At 38.0% G+C, this 21,031-nt stretch overlaps 1 protein-coding gene across 1 annotated transcript; it reads right to left on the bottom strand.

The window, feature by feature from the left end:
* Nucleotides 1–6,016: 6,016 nt before the first annotated feature.
* On the bottom strand, nucleotides 6,017–20,095 carry KIAA0408 (KIAA0408 ortholog). The gene is made up of 5 exons (XM_006878972.1): nucleotides 19,961–20,095; nucleotides 11,155–11,517; nucleotides 10,987–11,066; nucleotides 8,080–9,385; nucleotides 6,017–6,190 (listed from the first exon to the last, which is right to left on the bottom strand). Exons 1-5 carry the CDS (start codon nucleotides 20,093–20,095, stop codon nucleotides 6,017–6,019), a joined length of 2,058 nt encoding a protein of 685 aa, XP_006879034.1.
* Between the last annotated feature and the right edge of the window lie 936 nt (nucleotides 20,096–21,031).

Below are 21,031 nucleotides of genomic sequence, written 5' to 3'. Positions count from 1 at the left end.
AGGACTGGTCCCTCCTTGCAACAAGTCTAACATAAGTGAGACTAAACTTCAGAAACCTTGCCTCCAAGAAGCAGCCTGGTTTAACCCTCTCCAGGATGAACCTGTTTATTTTCTTAGCAGTCCAAGATTCTTTTCCAGCACCACAGCTCAAAGGCATCAATTCTCCTTCTATCATCCCTAGTCATTGTCCAGCTCTCTGACACATAGTAAGTGATTTCAAAGAACATGGCCTGTATCAGACGCACCTTAGTCTCCATAGAGACACCACTGCTCTTCAGTACTTTGGAGAGGTCTTTAGCAGCAGACTTCCCCATCACAATATGTCTTTTAATTTCCTGGGTGCTGGTACCAAGAGTGTTGATTGTGGAGCTAAGCAAACTAAAGCTGTTAACAATCTCAATCTCTTCACCATCTATCATGATGCTGCATATTGGCCCAGTGGTTAGGATCTGTTTTCTTGATATTGAGCCTCAATGCATATTGAAGGCTGCAGTCCTTGACTTTCTGCAGCAAGCACTTCAAGTACTCCTTAGTTTCAGCAAGCAGGGTTGTGTCATTTGCATAACACAGATTGTTGATAAATTTTCCTCCAATCCTGACACCATATTTCTCCACATGTAGCCCAGCATCCCAGTTCTGCATATAGATTGAAAAGGTATGGAGATAGGACACATCTCTGGTGCACAACCTTCCCAATTTTGAACCTCCCTGACATACACCTTTCCCAATTTTGAACCATGCAGTGTTTCCTTGCTCTGTTCTGATGACTGCCTCCTGGTGCAGGTATAGGTTTCACATTATCATGATCAAGTGTTCTGGGATTCCCATTCTTCTTAGAGTTAGCCACAGTTTGTTATGATCCACATAGTCAAATACCTTTGCATAATCAATGAAACACAGATAGACATTTCCCTGGTACTCCCTATTTTCAGCCAAGATCCATCTAATATTAGCTACAATATCACTAGAACCACGACCCCTTCTAAACCCAGCCTGGACTTCTGGCAGTTCTCTGTTAATGTGCTGTTACAGTCATTTTTGGATAATCTTCAGCAGAATCTTGCTTGCATGTAATAGCAGTGATATTGTTTTATAATTTTCACACTGTCAGGTCACCTTTCTTTGGAATGGGAACAAAATAGATCTTTTCCAGTCAGTTGGCCAAGTGGTTGTCCTCCAGATTTCTTGGCACAACTTGGTGCGCATATCAAGCGAAGCATTTATTAGTTGAAATACATCAATTTGCATACCATCAATTCCTGGGGCCTTATTTTCTGCCAATACTTTCAAAGCAGCTTGAACTTCTTCCATCTGTGGAAAGAACCACTGGAGAAGCTCAATATCAGCTGTGACAACTAGGCCATGTGCTGATTTTGGAACAGATCACCAACTTGTCATATGCAAGTTCAAGCTGAAGCTAAGGACAATTAAATAAAATCCATAAGAACCAAAATATGACCTCGAGTTTATCCCATCTGAAATTCAAAACCATCTCATGAACAGGTTTGAGGCCTTGAACACCATTGAGTGAAGACCAGATGAGTTGTGGGAGGATATCAAGAATATCATCTAGGAAGAGTACAAAAGGTCATTTACAAAGACAGAGGAGGAAGAAGAGACCAAAATGGATGTCAGAAGAGACTCTGAATATTGCACTAGAGCACCAAGAAGGCAAAGCATAGGGAAAAAATCAAGCTATTAAAGAGCCAAACAGAAGATATCAAAAGACAGCATGGGAAGACAAAGTATTAACAATGACAATGTGCAAGGAGATGGAGTCAGAAAATCAAAAGGGCTGATCTCACTCAGCATTTCTTAAGCTCAAGGAACTGAAGAACAATTTCAAACCTCGAGTTGCTATAATCAAGGATGCTTTGGGCAGAATATGAAATGATCCAGGAAGTATTAAAAGAATATGGAAAGAGTATACAGTCATTGTAACAAAAAGAATTGGCCGACACAGAAGAATTTCATGAAAAACATGTGAGCAAGAGCCTATGGTGATGAAGGAAGAAGTTCAGTCTGCTTTGAATGAATTGGCAAAAAAACAAGGCCTCAGGAATTGATTGAAATATAATGGTACATTACATAAATATGCCATGGTAGTCATAATAAATTAATACATACACATATACACACACACACTTTATATATACACACGACTTGTATATTTACTATACTCCATTTTCTATTTTTTTAACATGAACTTTCTCTACTTGCAAATAAATATAACAAAGTATGCTTTGGTTCATAGGCAGCTGCAGCTGCCTGTATTATATAGCTCTTCAGTGTTGTAGCGTTATCTGTTATATTTCTTATGGAAATATTCTCAAACCTAGAAAAACCAGTGTCGTCTGCCTTCCTGGAAAATGAGAGGCAATCTTCTCCTGTGTGATTTATCCTCTCTGAACACCTACTGGAAGGTCGGTCAGCTATAGGTCAGTTCGTACTCAATGGCATACAACAACAACAGTAATAGCAAGGATCTCTTATGGTGTAATCTATAGGGAGTTGCATTACTGGCCCAAAGGCCATGTCTCTCTGGTGCTTCACCTGTACCAACAGCTCTAAGGGATAAAGATGGGCAATTTCCTCATGATTTACAGCTTCAGAAACCCAGTTCCTAGTCATAGCAATGAGTCAAGTGATAGCAGTATCAAGCAAGCACCATTTTGGAAATGAAACAAGGGTTGTTAAAGCAGGGCTTCAACAGTTCATTCAGGATGGACACTGTGCTGAGAATTTGCACTGCCACCCCAGAAATATGGATTCAGAATCTACATCTTACCAGATCTCAGGTGATTCTCATGCAAACATTGTTGTTGCGTATCCTCAAGTAGGAACCAACCCATTGCTGACCCTCTGGCAAGTTTTCAGAGACAGTTTATTTCAGTTACTCATCCTTCTCCCACAGAGCAGCTGATGGACTCAAACCAAGTGCAGTTTGTTGTTGTTGGTTTTTTTTGCCACTAGGCATCTCATCCATAAAGGTGCTCCCTTATTTATCATATATGAATTACATATGCATAATTCCCATGCATATGTCAAGAATCACCTGGGGGTCTATAATAAGCAACTAGGAATTTTGTTAAAATATAGATTCTGATTTAGTTAAATCAGAAGAAATGCAAATTCTTTGCAGAGGATCAACTGGAATGAATAAGCTTAAAGCCCTGTTTTAAATAGTGAATGCATCACTTGCGATTTAGCCATGTTCGTGCACTAAGTATATAATCATGGTGTTAGCACAACCCAAATCATATACTGCCCTATTTTATGACTCACTAAAGGGTCAGCTATTAAGGTAGTTCCAACTTGAAGGCAACGAGTTGAATCTTGTTGATTTTGCACATTAGTGATGCATACCTGTGGGTGTTTATCAGTAAATGTGCCTACAATTAATTTTTAGAAGTGTTGTGTGGCTTTTCTAGGTCCAGGTGTCATCACACGATGATAAAGAGTATGGTTAAATTCTCCTTGTAAAATAAATTATTTTTTTTGCAATATCTGCAAAATAAATATGGTTGTCTTTAAGGTTCACATGAAAACAAATTAAAGTTGTGGATCATTCTTTTCAAAATGAAAAGAAGTTTTCATGTAAAGCATATTTAGCTTTGAGATACAAAGGAATTTTGGAGAACTCATGTTAAAACACACACACACACACACACACACACACACACCCCTCTTTGTGTTATTCTTATTACTTTCCAAGGTTAGCTCATAAAATGGGTAATCTACTGAAACAATCTAAAACTTTACCTCCAACTCTGCGAGGGATGTATGTGTTAACTAAAGGGCTTCTCAGAAAATACTTCTGAAAACACAATGCTTTAAATTCAACAATGATAACAAAAAGAAGACTGTATTGCTGGCAAGCTAGTGCCCATTGAAAGAAGAAAAATGACCAGGTAAAATCTAACACTTAAAAAAAAATATCTTTTTCCAAGAAAATGATCCCTGTTTTAGTTTTTTCCTTTTCCCATTTTTACAGTTAAGGGGATTGAACTAGATGGTAAGCAATTTCCCCTCTGCACTAATATTTCATGACTGTAACACAAAGAGAAGTTAAAATTATTTCATTCAAGTGGCAACAGAGAAGGAAGGACTTGAAAGTGGTTCAGGCTGAAGAGCTTTTTAATTTACTGATAGTAAATGCAAGGCCTCAGGTAAAACTATCCAAGAAAACCCATCTCTTAAGACTCTTATCAATGTCCCTAGTCCTCAATCTGCCTATCAATTCCAGGTTCCTGGTCTCCACCACAGGAAACCACGTTTTAGTAACCCTAGAATAAGGTAAAAAAACCAAAACCATACAAAGCTAAGTTTTCAAGAAATATTTAAAAATCTGACTTATAATTAAGGGTAGGATTCACAGATCTCCAACATTTTATGCCTCAGCTCACCAACCCACCAGTTTTCTTTGCCTTCATATGAAAAGCATATCATTAATGACACCACCTGTAAAAAAGTGAATCTTTAGCCCTTGTTTAACAATCCAACCTCAAATTATGGAAGTGTAATTCAACTTAACTGCTCACTGGAAAGTAGGAATCTCTCCATCAAGTAGACAACAGTCTTGAGCCTTTAAGGCAGTCTGGGATTTAAAAATTATTTACTTTACTACAAATGTAAAATCACGTGAATTTTTCTCTAAATGGTAATAATACATCATAGAGACAAGGCTCTTTGAATACTTTTGGCAAAAGGATATCCTAGCCTTTTTTGGTAGTAAAGTAATGCTTAAACAGAATTAGTATCTAACTAATAACACAGCTGGTATTATACAGAGATAGTATAGAACAAGATTGCTTCTAAGACTTTCCAAGTAGGATTTTAGGCACCTCAGCACTCATCTTTCTGTCAGTCTCACTAGAAACGTTTATGTGTTCACTATACGCAAGTTGTAGTCAAAATACAAGCTTCTGTCCCTCTTGCTACCCATTTTTAATGTAGCACATCATAAGAAAGGTAGTGTGATTTAGTGATCAACAAAATATTATTCTTGATTTGTTAATAAAAAGTTAAATAAGCTCTTTATAATTTTAGGGGATAAAAGGAAAATATGAATAACTTACCTCTATATCTATGATTTCAGATGAAGAAATTAAACTAAAAGCTTATAATGGTTTTACCAAAAAATAGAACTCCATGTAATTGAACTCTTCTTCCTTTTATAGTCTGTGTAAGGAATGGTTGTTCCTAAAGCAAAAGAAAGCCCTCGCTTATCATGTAAGCTATAAGGTGGTGTTCAAGTATAAAGTCACAATGTACTCCCAGTGATATATAAAAGCATTTGTGAACATTTTATGCTTGCTTGAGAAGATAATCTCTTAAAAGTGTGTTGTTTTTCTTTAAAATCAGATGCAAAGGAGATCAATGGTAATAGTTTATCTTTACATGGATTTAAAAAGTTTGAGTCATATTCAGAAGTTCATCAGTGTTGAAGTCTGACTTTTCAATGCAGCTGGGACTGAGGAAACAGTTAGTTAATATGAGTACCTCAAATGCCTTAAGTGGAATACCTGAGGCATACAAAATAGAAATGATACTGTATATTTTAAAAAATATAAAATAAACACAAAGAATATATAGGTATACATGTTATAATTTCAAAGTCAACACTAGCACGTAAGTTTTTCTCATCTAAATACATACTAAGACACTCTATTTCAACACATGCACCTACAAACACATGGCCATGCACATAACCGCTTGCTTTCTGTCACTTGCAAGAAAGTGAGAATATACAATATTGTACATTGTTTTACTTAAATCATATTTGAAAATCAATGAGGATGGTATTAAAAAAATGCTGATCTAAGAAATAAAAATACAAGAAGATAATGATTCCAAAGATTAAAAACACTGAAGACTGATAGGAAGTTAAGATTCAAATAGCATGTCCCAGTAGTCTTGAAAGATACAGGAGAGAACCAGACTGGCTGTAAACACTTAGATGCTCTATTTGGCAACCGGGACAAGAGCTACTCTAATTTAGCAGCCTAGGCCTGGCTTAGACCATGGATGCTTCGGATCGCAGAGAAATGGTATAGTTGTGGGCAGTTCTTCGTAAAGCTGGGGGTGCAGACGGAGATCGGGAGGCCCATCTAGATGGAGGACGGCGATTTGCTGGTCGGGCAGGTCTGGAAAAGCCTTTTCCATGTGAACATTTCACTTCCATGGGTTCCTAGGACACAGACGAAGTCATTCAGCTCACTATATGGACACCAATGATAGACTCGAATCACGGGATTAATATGGTAACATGTTTATACACAAATAAAAGTATTAAAAAATGAAAAAGGAATATAACTAGTGTTTGGTGCTCTCAAACTGTTTTAATCAATAGATCGAATTTTAATATGGGATATGGCATTGATTATCTGGTGGAACTCATATGGATAAATTTTAGTACAAGAATCTGTACTAATTATGAACTCCGTTTCTACAGTTTAATCTGTTGAATCAAGTGCAGCAGATTGCTTAGGGAAATACGCTAGCATTTGTGTTCAAACACATGTTAGAGGGGAAATTTCATTCATTTATATTATTATTCACATTTTAAGAGTTCATACGTCAAACTAGAAAATTATTAGTTTGACATTAGCTTTTTGCCCCAGACTAAAATCGGGCAAGGTACAGATCTGTTGCACATAAGAGTTGCTATGAGTCAGAGTCAACTCAATGACACCTAACAGTAACAACAACGTTCAATAAATAAAAATTTCCATCAATTCCCTTTCTATTCATTCTCTTCCTTTTAAGTTTTAATGAAAGAAAAGCATTATTTGATTTTTCACAATTAAAAAAAATTCCATTATTGTTATGTACAATTGAGGGGTGACCAACTCATAGCTGATCCTTCAGCAGGTTTTCAGAGGGAGTAATCTCCACCAGAGAAGATGGCCCATTGAGCCCATCTAGTGATGTCATCCATTCATAATCAAAATGTATGTCTCTGGGAGCTCTGGCCACCTAGTGGCTAGAAGTTGTGCTGCAATTCCAAAATGTATGTCTCATTTCCAAATATATTTTACCCTTAATGTTAAATAAACTTGAATTTCTAGAAAAGAAAAAAAAGACTGCCTATTATTCTCCTGCAGAGAATATACAAAAATCTATTCCGACAGAGCTACTATAAAGGACTCTCTCTCTTATCCCTAATCAATGCAAGGGGAAACATTTAATCACATTGCTTTTTAGCTAATAATTATGCCTGGTTAGTAACTATTCACATCTCCAGCTATAGAGTCTTGACACACACTTACTGGTGCAAATATAAAAACAGAGAATTAGAAAGTAATTATTTGTCTTCTGTGCAAACAGGTAACGCTTCGGGCAAAATGAGAAAAAAATATGTCTGCATATTTTTACTGCATAGTTCTTCCCTGTAAGTCTCAGTAGCTCTGACCTCCCAATTTTCCATAAGCAGTGAAGATGATATATTTTTTTAAACAGATTAGAACATAAACAGTATCTAGATTTATTACTTTTTGACAATTCTCATCTCTAAGAACATATACAAATAAGAACAATCTTATATTTTAAACTATAATATTCCCATTTTATTTCCACTGTCAGGTGCTCAATTCCCTCAACAAGAGACCCTTACAAACCACTATCTTAAAATTATGACTTTTACTCACATTCACATTAATGTGGTTATTCTGTAAGAAAAAAAACATGAGTCAAATTCTGGATATACTGAACCAACTAAACCTAACTGCTGGAAAGTTCAAGCTACTAAAAATATTTCCTATCTATTTTCTTAATATGAATACTTTAATAAAGTTCTATAAATTAACAAATGCACATTCTGTACCTTTAAGAATGAGGCAACAATTGCTTTACCTTCTTGACATCCTTAAGTCTAATTACTATAATTACGCTTCTCCATTATACTTCATATTGAGTTAAAATCCTAACATTCCTGTTTATTTACAAAGGAAGGGTCAAGAAGCTTAAAGGATGTCAAAACATGTGTCAACGTTCTATTTATATGATGGAGATTCTGACTAAACTAAGTCCCTGCTAAATATGGACACAATTCTACCAAAACACATTTTACTTTCTCACCTCTGTTGTCTTTTTCCGATCTAGTCCTCTCTTCCATTGCTGACCTCCACATTTGGCTGTTTTTTGCTGAAGCTCTTGTTCCATTTGGAGCATTTCTAAATGCTGACTTAATGTGGTCTTACCACTGACATCAAAGTCACATTCAGTCCGATTATTCTGGAAGCATTTATAGTTCTGCAAGGCTGAACCTGCTGATGTCTCATACGTTTTCAGCAGCTTTTCCACAACACCATAATTTGACCTAGGATCAGCTGACCTTGGACGGCCAGACAAATTGCTGGGCTTCCAGTCATGTTCATGAAGCATGTTACGGTAACTGCTTGGACTTAGGTGTTCCTGCACTGGTCTGACTTTTCCTGTTGTGAATATTTGGGTAGGATTATCAGGCACATTTTCTGTGGGCATAGGCACATGGACACTGGTTTTCTGAGCCACATTGTCATTTTTGGCTATGTTACTTACATGAGAAATTAAAGTCTCACAGGAGTTAGGGTCTTCAGATGATTTTAAGTGGCTCTGATTTTGCTGTATGGCATGACAATTTCTATCTGTTCTAAACACAGTTCTGTTAAATTCATCAGTCTTTGCTGCTAGCTTTTCATTCCTTGTGCTCCTTTCGAAGCTGCAATTGAAACTCGTAAGACGGCCACTGGTTTGCGTCCCCAAAGGGCTACAGTCATGGCTGACATGAAGATTGGGATGGGACTTAGCAGAATGATTTGGGATCATCTTTTCATATTTTGGCTTACTGGGGATAGAACAGGTGCTTTGATACCACAAAGTGGAAGGGCTATTTTTTGCATCTACCCCAATGCTGCACGACCACATGCTAAGTCCCTTATCTTGATGACACAGAGACTCGGCACCTGGTTTGGCTTCTGGTGTAAAAGAAGTTTTCTCTTCATTTGGATGTAACATAGACATGTCATGCAGCCTCAGAGGGAAATTAGGATTACAGTTTTTCTCACTTTGACTCTTTTGGGCCACCCAAGAACTGTCCAAATTTCCCTTCAGTCCTTCATGGGCTTGGATACCTTCAGAATAGGAGCTTGGTAGATTTCGAGATGTGCTTCTTGGAGGAGGAACTGGTGGAATTTCATTCTTTTGCAGGTCAATTGTGTCAATTCCATGGTTTTTCCTAGAATCACTGTGTGACAAATCCACACAGTTCAGATTCTTTCTATTTGTTTGTTTTTCTTTTTCTAAACCAACTGGAAGCATACACTGGCCATTGCGGATCATGTAGTCCCCGTGAGGCTTATTAAGAACATTTGGTATAGCCTGAAGAGAAGAACCAGACTTCATCCTAAAAAATTATGAAACATGGCCTATCAGTAATAACTTACTTCAGGAAGAATTCAGAAAAGACTTAAGCAATCACTTTTCATGATAAGACAAGGAGTCACAATTACCAGCCATTAAGCAAAGTGAGCTCAAGACTGCCCTCTTCAGTTAAAGTAATATGATAAAACTGAATAAAAGTGATAATGTGAAATGCATCATTCTAGATAGATATGGGATGCAGGGTTTGAAAAGAAGGATTTTCTGATGAATAAAATGCATAGGCTCTATATTAGCAAAGTAGATGAAACTGTGGTTGTTACTCAAAGGACAATGAATACTGCATTATAAAGCAAAACAGGGAGGAACTGGAGAAAAACAGTGAAACGTTAGCTCATTGTCAAGTTGCAATGTCTTTGAATAACGTTCTTGGAGTTTTGAGCTTTTTTAACAATGACCTTCAGACAACAGTGAAAGCTGTTATACCAGGTATGCTTTGTGGAAGGGAACTGGCAAGTCTTTTCTGAGACACATAAATAAAAACCTAAATATAGACTCACCATGGGCTCATAAAGAAAACTTAACCGTGCTGATTTATTTCTATCTCTTCAGCTTTTAAGAGATTATGTGACACTTTATAATCAAGTGGAACTAGACAAATGCCTACTAACAGAGAATAGCAGCAAATATCAAACAAGCAGGAGCAAAGCAAAGTTATGTGTAAATCATGGTTGCCTAGAAAATCAGCTGTAAATATGAACAAAAGTTCTGAGCTTCCTTATAACTAAAGAAAAATAAAGAACACTGTCTTACACAGAAAAACACAATGTACACTAGGAAATAATTGGAGATCAAAGAATAACCCATCATTATTTTTGTAGGGAATTTTGAATATATACATACTTTTAAAAAGTTTACTCTTATACAGTGTTTCTGAATGGAAATAGCATATTCTGTGACATTATTTAAATATGTGTATACATTTATATTTTTATTCTTAAAATTATGTAGAGTTTCCGTTTCTTTTTAAGAACAACATAGAAAGAAATAACTTGAGGTCATAAAATTTTTCATTAGAACATCAATGTGCAATTCAAACATTACACACTATTAAATGTGACATAGTTTAAGGTGTGTTTAATATGATCAGATCTGTTATATGTTCTTCCACTGGCCAAATATACAAAATGAGAAAAGAATTAAACTCAGAAAATGCTTATTAATAATTTATTATAGAGTCCATCTCAACAGAACACCGAAAGAATGAAGTATTACTAGTAGTCAAGGGTATTGTTATTGTTAGGTGCTGTCAAGTTGAGTACAACTCAGAGACCTTGTGAACAGAAGACATATGATCCCTGTTCTGTCCTGTGCCATCCTCGCACTTCCTGACACACCCACTGAAGCAGTCACTGTGTCAATCCACCTGGTCAAGCTTTAGGGTATTAGCAAACAGAAAAAAGTACCCAACTAGAGTTTCTATTTTCAATCTAAGGTAATTTTCCTCCAAAATCATTGTTAAATATCACTAACAAACTATATGTAGGAGGAAGTTTGGATTTATTAAATAATAACAATATTCTTGAGATTCCAACACAAAGGAATTATACAGATGTATCAGCCTACCTTCTGTGGTTAGACTGCTGTTGAATTTCCTCTTGAAAGCTGCATAATTCTTCACTAACTTTGGCAAGTTCTTCAAGGGCCTTTATGCATATAAGCAATAGCATGTTAGCACTTTGAAATGTAAATATTTCTTTAGAAACCATCCTAGGCCAGGCATGTCTTACTTACTGTATTAAGGGCGCCAGAGCAGCTCTTGCTTTCTTCCTCACGGGTCCTGGGGTCAGGCCGGCCTTTGCATTCCTTTTGGTTGTCTGCAGCCAAAGGATCCATAAACTCTACTTTTGATTTTTTGGTTGCTTTTTGTTCTTTACACACTTGATCTTCTCCAGTGAATATACTCTGTTGTGTTTTATTTTCTTTTTCCAGACCAAGTTTGTGATTCATCCCTATAAATTCACACTGTCCTGAGTTGGGGTAATTTGGAGAAGAGGCTATCATTTTGTCTTGAAGGACCTTCTCACAATCAAGATTAATGGTCTTAGCATGGTCTTTCATGTTCATTTTCCTCCGAAGCTTTACTTCTTGGCAAAGCTGATAAGAAAATAAAAAAGAAAACTTTTTCTTACTAATTGAGACTATATTCCCACTCAATTTTTGGTATCAAGTAAATAGTTCTTAGTTTTCTTTGCTATATTATTATTTACTAGTCTAGAGTGTTTATAGGGGGCACTAGTGGCCTACAAGCAAGAAGCTGCACTGCAATCTCAAAGATTCGCTGTTCGAGGCCACCAGTTGCTCCATCGAAGAAGGATGGGCAGCCTCCTCCTGTGCAATTAACTGCTTCTGAAAACCCGCCAAAGGGTCAGCTATGGGTCAGTTCTGACTCTACAGCACAAAACAGTAACAACAACAACAACCAACAACAGAGTGTATATACACAATTACACATACACACATATTGTATGTGTGATATCACAGAAGAAAACAAAATTGCTTTAGTTTAAAACCCAGAGGGCAGGGGCTGAAATGCCACACTTGGGGAGTTTGGTTTTGTCTTCTGAATATTGAAAAAGATAAACTCAATACATTCTGTATTGTATTAGAAAGCTTACAACATAGCATGAACAAATCCCATACTATTTTTCCAATGACATACCATGAGCATATCACACACTATCCTTCCTCTTGTCTTCTTCACCTCTCTTTTTTTGTTACTCTCACATGTTACTTTGTATGAATTTTAATTCTTTTGTGAACTTCCTGTTATGTGTCTTCCAGTTGGAATTAACTCATAGCTGATCCTCCAGTGGGTTTTCTGAGGTTATAAATTGTATGAGAGGAGGCTACCCAGCTTTCTTTCTCTTGAGAAGCAGCTGATAGGTTTGAACTGCCTGTCTTTGAGCTGGTAGTGCAGCTCCTTATCACTAAGCCACCGAGGTCAGGATAAATAAATAACATAAAATGACTATAGACAAGCCACTATTTTGTATAAGGGAATTCATGTTCCTGGGAAGCTAGCTGTCATCAATGGTTATCTAATTATTCCACCTAAGGTGAGAAACAGAAATGAGTGCAAAGTGATACAAAGTTCCCAATTCAGAGCTTCTACATAGATACTCCAGGTTTCCAATGATGCAGGTATATCCATTGTAGTTTTCTAATAGGAAATGCAATGATTTTTGATGGTGGCTGACAGTGAGTCATTAGTGTCTTAACACTCAATTGTATTCTCTCACTGTCTGATATTATCACTTGAAATCACTGAATTATTATATCTGCACTTGGGTATCTACATACCCCTAATATATTCCATAATAATTTGCATCTGACTCAACATGTATCTTAGTGACAAATATTAATTAATGCAAATATAATTGTATCTGTGGCATAACAAAATTTTTCCAAGCATTAATTTCCTAGTTGGAGCTTTTAAATGACAATTCTTTCTGTGACATATGGAGTGCTTTACATTTTACTTTGTCTTTTTATGAAGCTCTGTAGCCTTTAATAGAGTACCTTCTAAACATAAATTTTAAATATACAATATGTATGTAATATTATATGCATATACAAAACTCTGGTAGCCTGGTGCTAAGAACTCTGTTGCAATTCCAAAGGCATATGGTTCAAATTCAGTAGTTGCTCAGAGGGAAAAGGATGGGCAATCTCCTCTCTTGCAATTTACTGCATCTGATAACTCTCTGGAGGCTCAGATAGATAGATGTGCATGTGTGTGTGTGTGTGTGTGTGTGTGTGTGTGTGTGCGCGCACGCGCATAATCTCTGGTGGCCTAGTGGTAAGAAGCTGTGCTGCAATCATGAGGGCATTTGGTTCAAATCTACCAGCTGCTCCATGGGAGAAGGATGGGAAATCTCCCATTTGCTTCTGAAAACCTGCTGGAGGGTCAACTATGGATTGTTTCTGACAATAACAACATATACCTCTATGTGTGGGAATCCCAGAAGAATGGGAATCCCAGAACACTTGATCGTTCTAATGCGAAACTTATACTTGGACCAGGAGGCAGTCATCAGAACAGAGCAAGGGAACACTGCATGGTTCAAAATTGGGAAGGGCGTATGCCAGGGATGCATCCTATCTCCATACCTTTTCAACCTATATGCAGAACAGATTATCCGGGAGGCTGGGCTCTATGAGGAGAAATGTGGGGTCAAGATTGGTGGACGATTTATCAACAATCTGCGTTATGCAGATGACACAACCCTGCTTGCTGAAACTGAGGAGGACCTGAAGCGCCTGCGTAAGAGTGTCAAGGACTGCAGCCTACAATATGGATTGAGGCTCAATGTCAAGAAGACAAAGATTCTCACAACTGGACCAATTGGCAGCATCAGGATGGATGGTGAAGAGATTGAGATTGTACACAGCTTTAGTTTGCTTGGATCCATAGTCAACAGTCTTGGCACCAGCAGCCAGGAAATTAAAAGGCGCATTGCCATGGGAAAGTCTGCTGTTAGTGACCTCTCCAAAGTGCTGAAGAGCAGTGGTGTCTCTCTGGAGACTAAGGTGCGTCTGATACAGGCCATGGTCTTCACAATCACTTGTTATGCATCAGAGAGTTGGACAATGACCAAGGAGGATAGAAGGAGAATTGATGCCTTTGAGCTATGGTGCTGGAGAAGAGTATTGAGAATACCATGGACTGCTAGGAAAACAAACAGATTTGTCCTGGAGAGGGTTAAACCAGGTGGCTCCTTGGAGGCAAGGATTCTGAGGCTCCGTCTAACTTACTTTGGACATGTTGTGAGGAGAGACCGGTCCTTAGAGAGGGACATCATGCTTGGGAGGGTTGAGGGACGGTGAAGGAGAGGAAGGCCCTCTATGAGGTGGATTGATTCAGTGACTGGGATAATTGGAATGGGAATGTCAGAGACAGTGCGATTGGCACAGGACAGAGCAGAGTTTAGGGCTGTTGTACATAGGGTCGCTATGAGTTGCAGGTGACTCGATGGCACATAACAACAACAACAACAACCACAACAACCACCTCTATGTGTATGGGTGTGTGTCTGTGTACATCTATGTCTGGTGGCCTGGTGGTAAGGGGTTTTGCTGCCAACCTAAATGCAAGTAGTTCAAGTCTACTAGTGGTTCAACCAGAGAAAGATGGGCAATCTCCTCCCACATGATTTACAGCCTCTGAAAACATGCTGGGTGGAGAATCAGCTACGAAGTGGTTGTGACTCAACGGCACATAACAATAACTACAAGAATTGAATATATACTTACTCTAAGAGGTGCATAGTGTTGATATTCAGGGACTGGAGAGAATCTCAAGGGCTTCCTGAGAAGCGCAGTATCTAAGGATATACCCACGTATGGAGCTACATACTCAGATAGTATGACATAGAAAACACCTCAGCACCCATCCAAGAAGAACAGAAATGTCTTCATTGCAATCCTTCGGTTTTCTTGATGTAGAAAACAGTGAGTCTTAAAAGGACCTATATCAACAATGATATTATTTAAAGTATATGTAATGCTTGCTATACAACCTTGCTTGAAAAAAGTGAAGAGGACTTGAAACACTTACTGCAGAAGATCAAATACTACAACCTTTAATTTGCATTACCTCTCAATATCAAGAAATAAAAATAATCATCACTGGACCGAAAGGCAACATCATGATAAATGGAGAAAAGGGCAAAGTTGTCAACCATTTCATTTTACTTGGATCCCACATGTTGCACTGATAAAATCTGCTGTTAAGGGCCTCTCTAAAGTGCTAAAGAGAAATGAGGTCAGTTTAAAGAAGATAAACCGGATCCCTGTTATGTCGGTTTTGTTTTTTTTTTCTCCAATTGCTTCCTATGCATCTGAAAGTTGGTCAATGAATAAGGATGACAGAAGAATTGATGCCTTTGACAGTTGGGTGTTTCCTTAAAAAATTAACATTGAAATTCTTTATGACTCTGCTATTCCACTGCAGGAAATATACCTCAGGGAAAATAGAACTGAGACACAAATGGAGATTTATATACCAGCAGTCATAACAGCGTGATTCACAATAGCAAGAAAATGGAAACAGCCAAAATGTTTGCAAATGAAAGGATTGAGAAATTGTAGTACATTCATGTGACAGAATACTATGTAGCACTAAGGAATAACGATCTAAAGAATAACAGTCTCTCAAGGACAAATGCTACTACATAAGACCATTAGTGTAAAGATAGAAGGATTACTAGTAAGATGGATACAAAAGTCCAAAGGGGGAAGGGGAGGGCGAAGGGTGACTGAGGGCAGGAGGGAGGAAATATTGAAGTAACATAGAAATGTGGAAAAAAAAAAAGAAATGTGGGCAGAGTGAGGGATTAAAGGAATTAAGAAAGATACAGTGGGGACCTGAAAAGGTGGGGTAATAGTGGGCATGGGTCAAAGGTGATGACTTTTATAACACACAATGTATGGGAATGATTGAATGAAATACAATGTGAATAGAGGGATGTGAGAAACCCAAGAAAAATGCGTTTGAATTATAATGGAGGGGAAGTATAGTGAATATGCCACGGGCTGCCAAAAGAACAAACAATTCTGCCTTGGAGGAAGTGCAAGCAGAGTGCTCCCAAGAGGTGAGAATAAGAATCTTCGCCGCACATACTCTGGGCATGTTGTCAGGAGGGGTCAGTCCTTGGGAAGAAGTATCATGTTAGGAAAGGTGAAGGGTCAGAGGAAGACCCTCAACAAGATAGACACAGTTATTGTAACAAGGGGCTCAGGTGTATCAGAAATGGTGAGGATGGTAGAGGATGGGACAAGGTTCAGATCTGTTGTTCAGGTCACTATGAGTTCAAGTCAATTCAGTGACATCTAACAACCCTTCAGAAAGTTACTACTTAGGAACTCTGGTGGCTTAATGACAAGGAATTACATTATCAACCTGAAGGTACATAGACAAACCCACCAGCTGCTGTGCAGGAAAAAGGGCAATCTCCTCCTGTGCAATTTACTGCATCTGAAAACCTGCTGGAGGGTCAACTATGGGTCTGTTCCAACTGGGTGGAACACAATAACAACAACTATTTATCATACATAAAAATTACAGAGTTGTCAGAATAATTTCCTGATTATATCAAATTTAATCAGACACAAGATTGGTTAAGGTGCACAGTACAGTAGACAATTTCATGCTCAGGTAAATATTGTGCTTGGGTAATAGAACTGTATAAAATGTTACTCAGAACCTTCCAGGTAGTTGCTGATGGGTGCCACTGAGTCAGCTCTGATTTACAGTAACCCCGTGTACAACAGACAGAACCACACACTGCCTAATACTTGGCTATATCCTTTCTATCTCTGCTTAAATCCACTGCTGGCTCCACTGTGCCAATTGTCTCCTTGAGGGTCCTTTGGGAGCTGTTACTGATTGTATTGTGTCTCCCCAAAATGTGTTGTAATGCCTAACCTTTGTGCCTGTGGTTAGGGAGTTCTGAGTAGAAAGTTGCACTCATAATCCAAAGAGCAAATGTTCTGAAAAGACAGGCAGTCTCCTGCCACGCCATTTAAGGCCTCTGAAAACCTGCTGGTGAGTCAGCTCTGAATTGGTTCAGAATCCATGGCAGTGTGTTGTTGCTGTTATGCCTGTGGTTATAAGCCCAGTTGGGATGATCTGCTTTTGTAATGTTAATGTGGCAGGATTAGTTTAGGATGTCTGCAGTCAAACTATTTTCATATATAAAAGAAAATAAACAAGTGATTGCTGGAAGGGGTAAAACAGACACCTGGAGTCTCTAAGAATTCAGGAAGTAGAAACTGAAGAGACAAGGATCTTCCTCCAGAGACCACAGAAGGAGAAAATCCTCCCTAGAACCAGCACCTGAGCACTTAACTTGAACTTCCTACACTGTGAGAAAATAAATGTGTTCATAAAAGGCACTTTTATAGTATTTCTATTATAAGAGTATTAGATAATTAGAACCGATCCAACAGAGCCACTTCAGTGGATTTCTGAGGCTGTAAAACGGATGGAAGCAGCTTGACTGTCTTTCTCACCTCCTGGTGGTTTAAGACTATGAAACACGTGGCTTTTGGGTTAGCAGAACAACTCCTTATGGATTACGTATGCCACCTGAACTCCCCTAATCTGACTTCTTGTTATGTGCGATCGAGTCAGATCCCTCACATTTTACCCTCCATGGGGTTTTTAAAGGTTTAAATCACAAGAGAGGAGGCTTCCCATCTTTCTCCTGTGGAGCTGATGGTGAATTCAAAATATCTGCTCTTGGATTAGCAGTGCAGCTGAATTAGAGTATTGATTTTTTACCAAACCCTCACCTTGCTGATCCAGTATGAGTCTCTGGGTAAAAGAATTCTCCTTTCCCAAACTATGGAAGGGTAAATTCTCCCAGCCAAAGAAGTTCTATTTTTCTATTTTCATTTTCTGTCTCTCATCATGCACTACCTGCCTGCCTTCTATTTTAGAGGACGAGTTTAATACTATTTGTTTTTCCTTTTACCATACTAATTTTGATTTTGTTTTGCGCTATAAGCACTTAGGTTCTTGCTTGATTATCTGCAGATAAAACCCTAAAGTCAACTGTATTAAAACAATCTCTTTTGTATTATGCATACACTCGTAAGAGTGGTTGTTACCAGGAGAGTCCAAGATACATATAAATAATTGTCAGTTGAAGTAACCTGGAGAACTTGCTAATGCAAATGCTGGAAGGAAATATCCCAGGCCTGACAGACTGTGAATAGTCAATGGAGATAAAAGGACTATTTGTGTCAGAGTTATGACATGCCATTTTTCTCAATCCCTTCCCTAATAAATGTGCAAATAAATGTAGCACACCTTACCAAGAATAAATCTCATGCCTAGTGCTATTTCGTTGATATGACAGTGATTTTTAGTATACCAGCACTTAATTTCCTTTGAAATGCAAAAACCAGTGTAATGCTGTCTCGTCAGACTCACAGTGACCCAGCAGGACAAAGCAGAACAACCCCTCGGGTTTCCAGGTCTGCACATCCTTACAGAAGCTGGTCTTTTTCTCCTAAGGAGCAGTTGGTGGGTTCAAACCACTGACCTTTTGATTAGCAGTCAAGGAAAACAATTCTATCAAGTGTGTAAAATGCCCTTTTGTAGATATTAAACCCAAAACCCCAAACCACTGTTACAGAGTTGATTCCAACTCAAAGTGTTCCTATAGGGTAGGGTAGAAGCGACAGAGTTTCCAAGGGTGTAGTGTTTAGTGGATTCGAATTGTTAACTTATGAATTAGTAGCTAGGCACATTAAGAACTACATTATAAAAAAAAAAGAACTACATTATCAGAGCTCCGTTTAGTAGGCACGTGGTAATATTTATATAACTGGGACAGACTCTATTGCATTTTATAAATAACCTCAGCAAAAGACAGCAATCAGTACACTTTCTCTGATGTATATTGCAAGAGAGCTCTGGTGGCCAAGTGGTAAGGAGTTGTATTATGAACCCAAAGGCAAGCAGTTCAAATCCACCAGCTTGCTCCTCTGGAGAAAGATAGGCAATCTCCGGCCATGCAATTTACAGCCTCTGAAAAGCTTGTGTCTGGGAGGAAGTGGAACCAGAGTTCTTAGAGGCAGGGATGGTAAAACCTCATATCATTTATATTAGGCATTCTTGTCAGGAGGGACCAACTATAAGTTGGTTCTGAAAATCCACTGGAGGGTCAACTATAAAAGTCTGTTCTGACTCAATGGAACATCACAACAACAATATATATTCCACCACTTGAGTTTTACAAATATTCTTCCTAGGCTTTGGCATTTTAGAACTCTTGCAAAACACATACCCCATTTTTCATGCAAGGTCCTCTGATCATAAATTGACAATACCAGAATAATATATTTTAAGTCCTTAATTTCATATCAAGTTATAAATAAGCATAGGTCAAAAGATGATTAGCTAAGGTATGATATTTTAGTCCTAGTAAATATAACTGAGGTATGTATATATGTTGTTGTTGTTATGTGTCGTCGGGTTGCTTGTGACTCATAGCGAACCTATGTACAAGAGCCCTAAATGCCGTTCTATCCTGTGCCAACCTCACTGTCTCAGACACACTCATTCCCACCACTTCACTCACAGAATTGATCCATCTCATCGAGGGTCTTCCTCTCCTGCGCCGTCCCTCCACTCTCCCAAACATGATGTCCCTCTCCAAGGACCAGTCCCTCCTTGGAACATGCCCAAAGTATGTCAGATGAAGCTTCAGAATCCTTCACTCCAAGGAGCATTCCGGCTTCACCTTCTCCAGGACAAACCTGTTTGTTCTCCTAGCAGTCCATCGTATATTCAACACTCTTCTCCAGCACCAAAACTTAAAGGTATCAATTCTCATTCTAATATCCCTAGTCACTGTACAACTCTTTGATGCATAACTCGTAATTGTGAAGACTATACCCGGGATCAGGCATATATGAAGTTGAATTAAAAAAAAAAAAACCCAAAAAACATTTCTAAAACAAGACCAATCCCATTCAAGTATGCTTAACTTTTATGATATATTCAAAGCAAAAAAAAAAATGGTACCTCTTCTATTTTCTTCTGCATGATCTTCCAGTGACTTTCCCATTCCTTCCTTTCATTGTCAAACTGGTCCAGTAATTCCATCTTTTCCTTGTGCCAGGTAGTCTCTGTGTTCTCCCACTGATCATGTAGGTCCATGGCAACTGTGTGTCAGGGAAGAGGTGTTTCTGCTCCTCTCTACCTTCTCGTAACTGTTTCTTAGAAGCCTGGAGTTGTTTTATTTGAAGCAGTCTCACTTGCCTTTAAAATAAAGCCTAATATAAACACAGTAAGAGGGAGTTACAAACCCAAGTTCTTTGGAAACATATTCCACCACTTCATTAAGAATCCTTGACATAAACAAACTCTGGGAAATTTGGACTGAAAAGAAGAGGTGATACTGATTTGCTTAAGAACAACAAACAAACACAGTCAATATATAATACCAAAGCATTTCCCTCCCCATGCTCTCCTTTCTAAGACCAAAGAGTGAAATTGTAGTGGACAAGATAGTTTAATTCATCTAAATACAGATTTCTTTCAATGAACCTCTAAACATGGATGGATCAAATTTATGTGGTCATATTTACGCAATAGTGGCAGACACAACTGCAAATGAATTCCTGTTGGGACTCAACTTGCTTATATATTTCTGCAACCTGATGGCCTGAATCTGTGATGACCTATAGTTTCCATCCTCTATTCAGAGACCAATCCCATGGCAAATTATGATTACTTTATCAACTATGAATCCAAGGTGGGTAGTCATTCTGTGGCTGACATATTAATAAAATCACAATAAGAAATTGTTTTATCACTTAAAATAATCAAAGCAGAAAACATAAAAAACTATTCTATGAGTTTTATGTCAAAATTTATACATACTCTCCATTCCTTTCCACAGATTATATAGCATAATTTGTTTAGGACATTAGAATTCAGAGAACATTTAATTCTGGCCACAGGCAAACCTTCAATTATATTAAATAGTGACTGAAATAATTAGGTTTCTAGCTTTCAAGGTATGTGTAATTAGAGTTTAAAGATGGCGTTTTAAATACCAGGCCCATATATTTGTTATGCATGACTCAAACT

Source organism: Elephantulus edwardii, unplaced genomic scaffold (assembly GCF_000299155.1).
Source record: "Elephantulus edwardii isolate Elephantulus edwardi_28Jun2011 unplaced genomic scaffold, EleEdw1.0 scaffold00002, whole genome shotgun sequence".
NCBI lineage: Eukaryota > Metazoa > Chordata > Mammalia > Macroscelidea > Macroscelididae > Elephantulus > Elephantulus edwardii.
This window is presented reverse-complemented; position numbering and strand designations above follow the sequence as displayed.

Bases quoted from the DNA above. Each gene is read 5' to 3' on its own strand.
- KIAA0408 (XM_006878972.1), bottom strand. From the start codon at position 20,095: ATGGACCTACATGATCAGTGGGAGAACACAGAGACTACCTGGCACAAG. The intron at 11,518-19,960 runs GTACCATTTTTT...TTTTCTTATCAG, and splicing joins TGCAGAAGAAAATAGAAGAG to CTTTGCCAAGAAGTAAAGCT. The intron at 6,191-8,079 runs GTGAGAAAGTAA...TCTGTGTCCTAG, and splicing joins ATCGGAAAAAGACAACAGAG to GAACCCATGGAAGTGAAATG.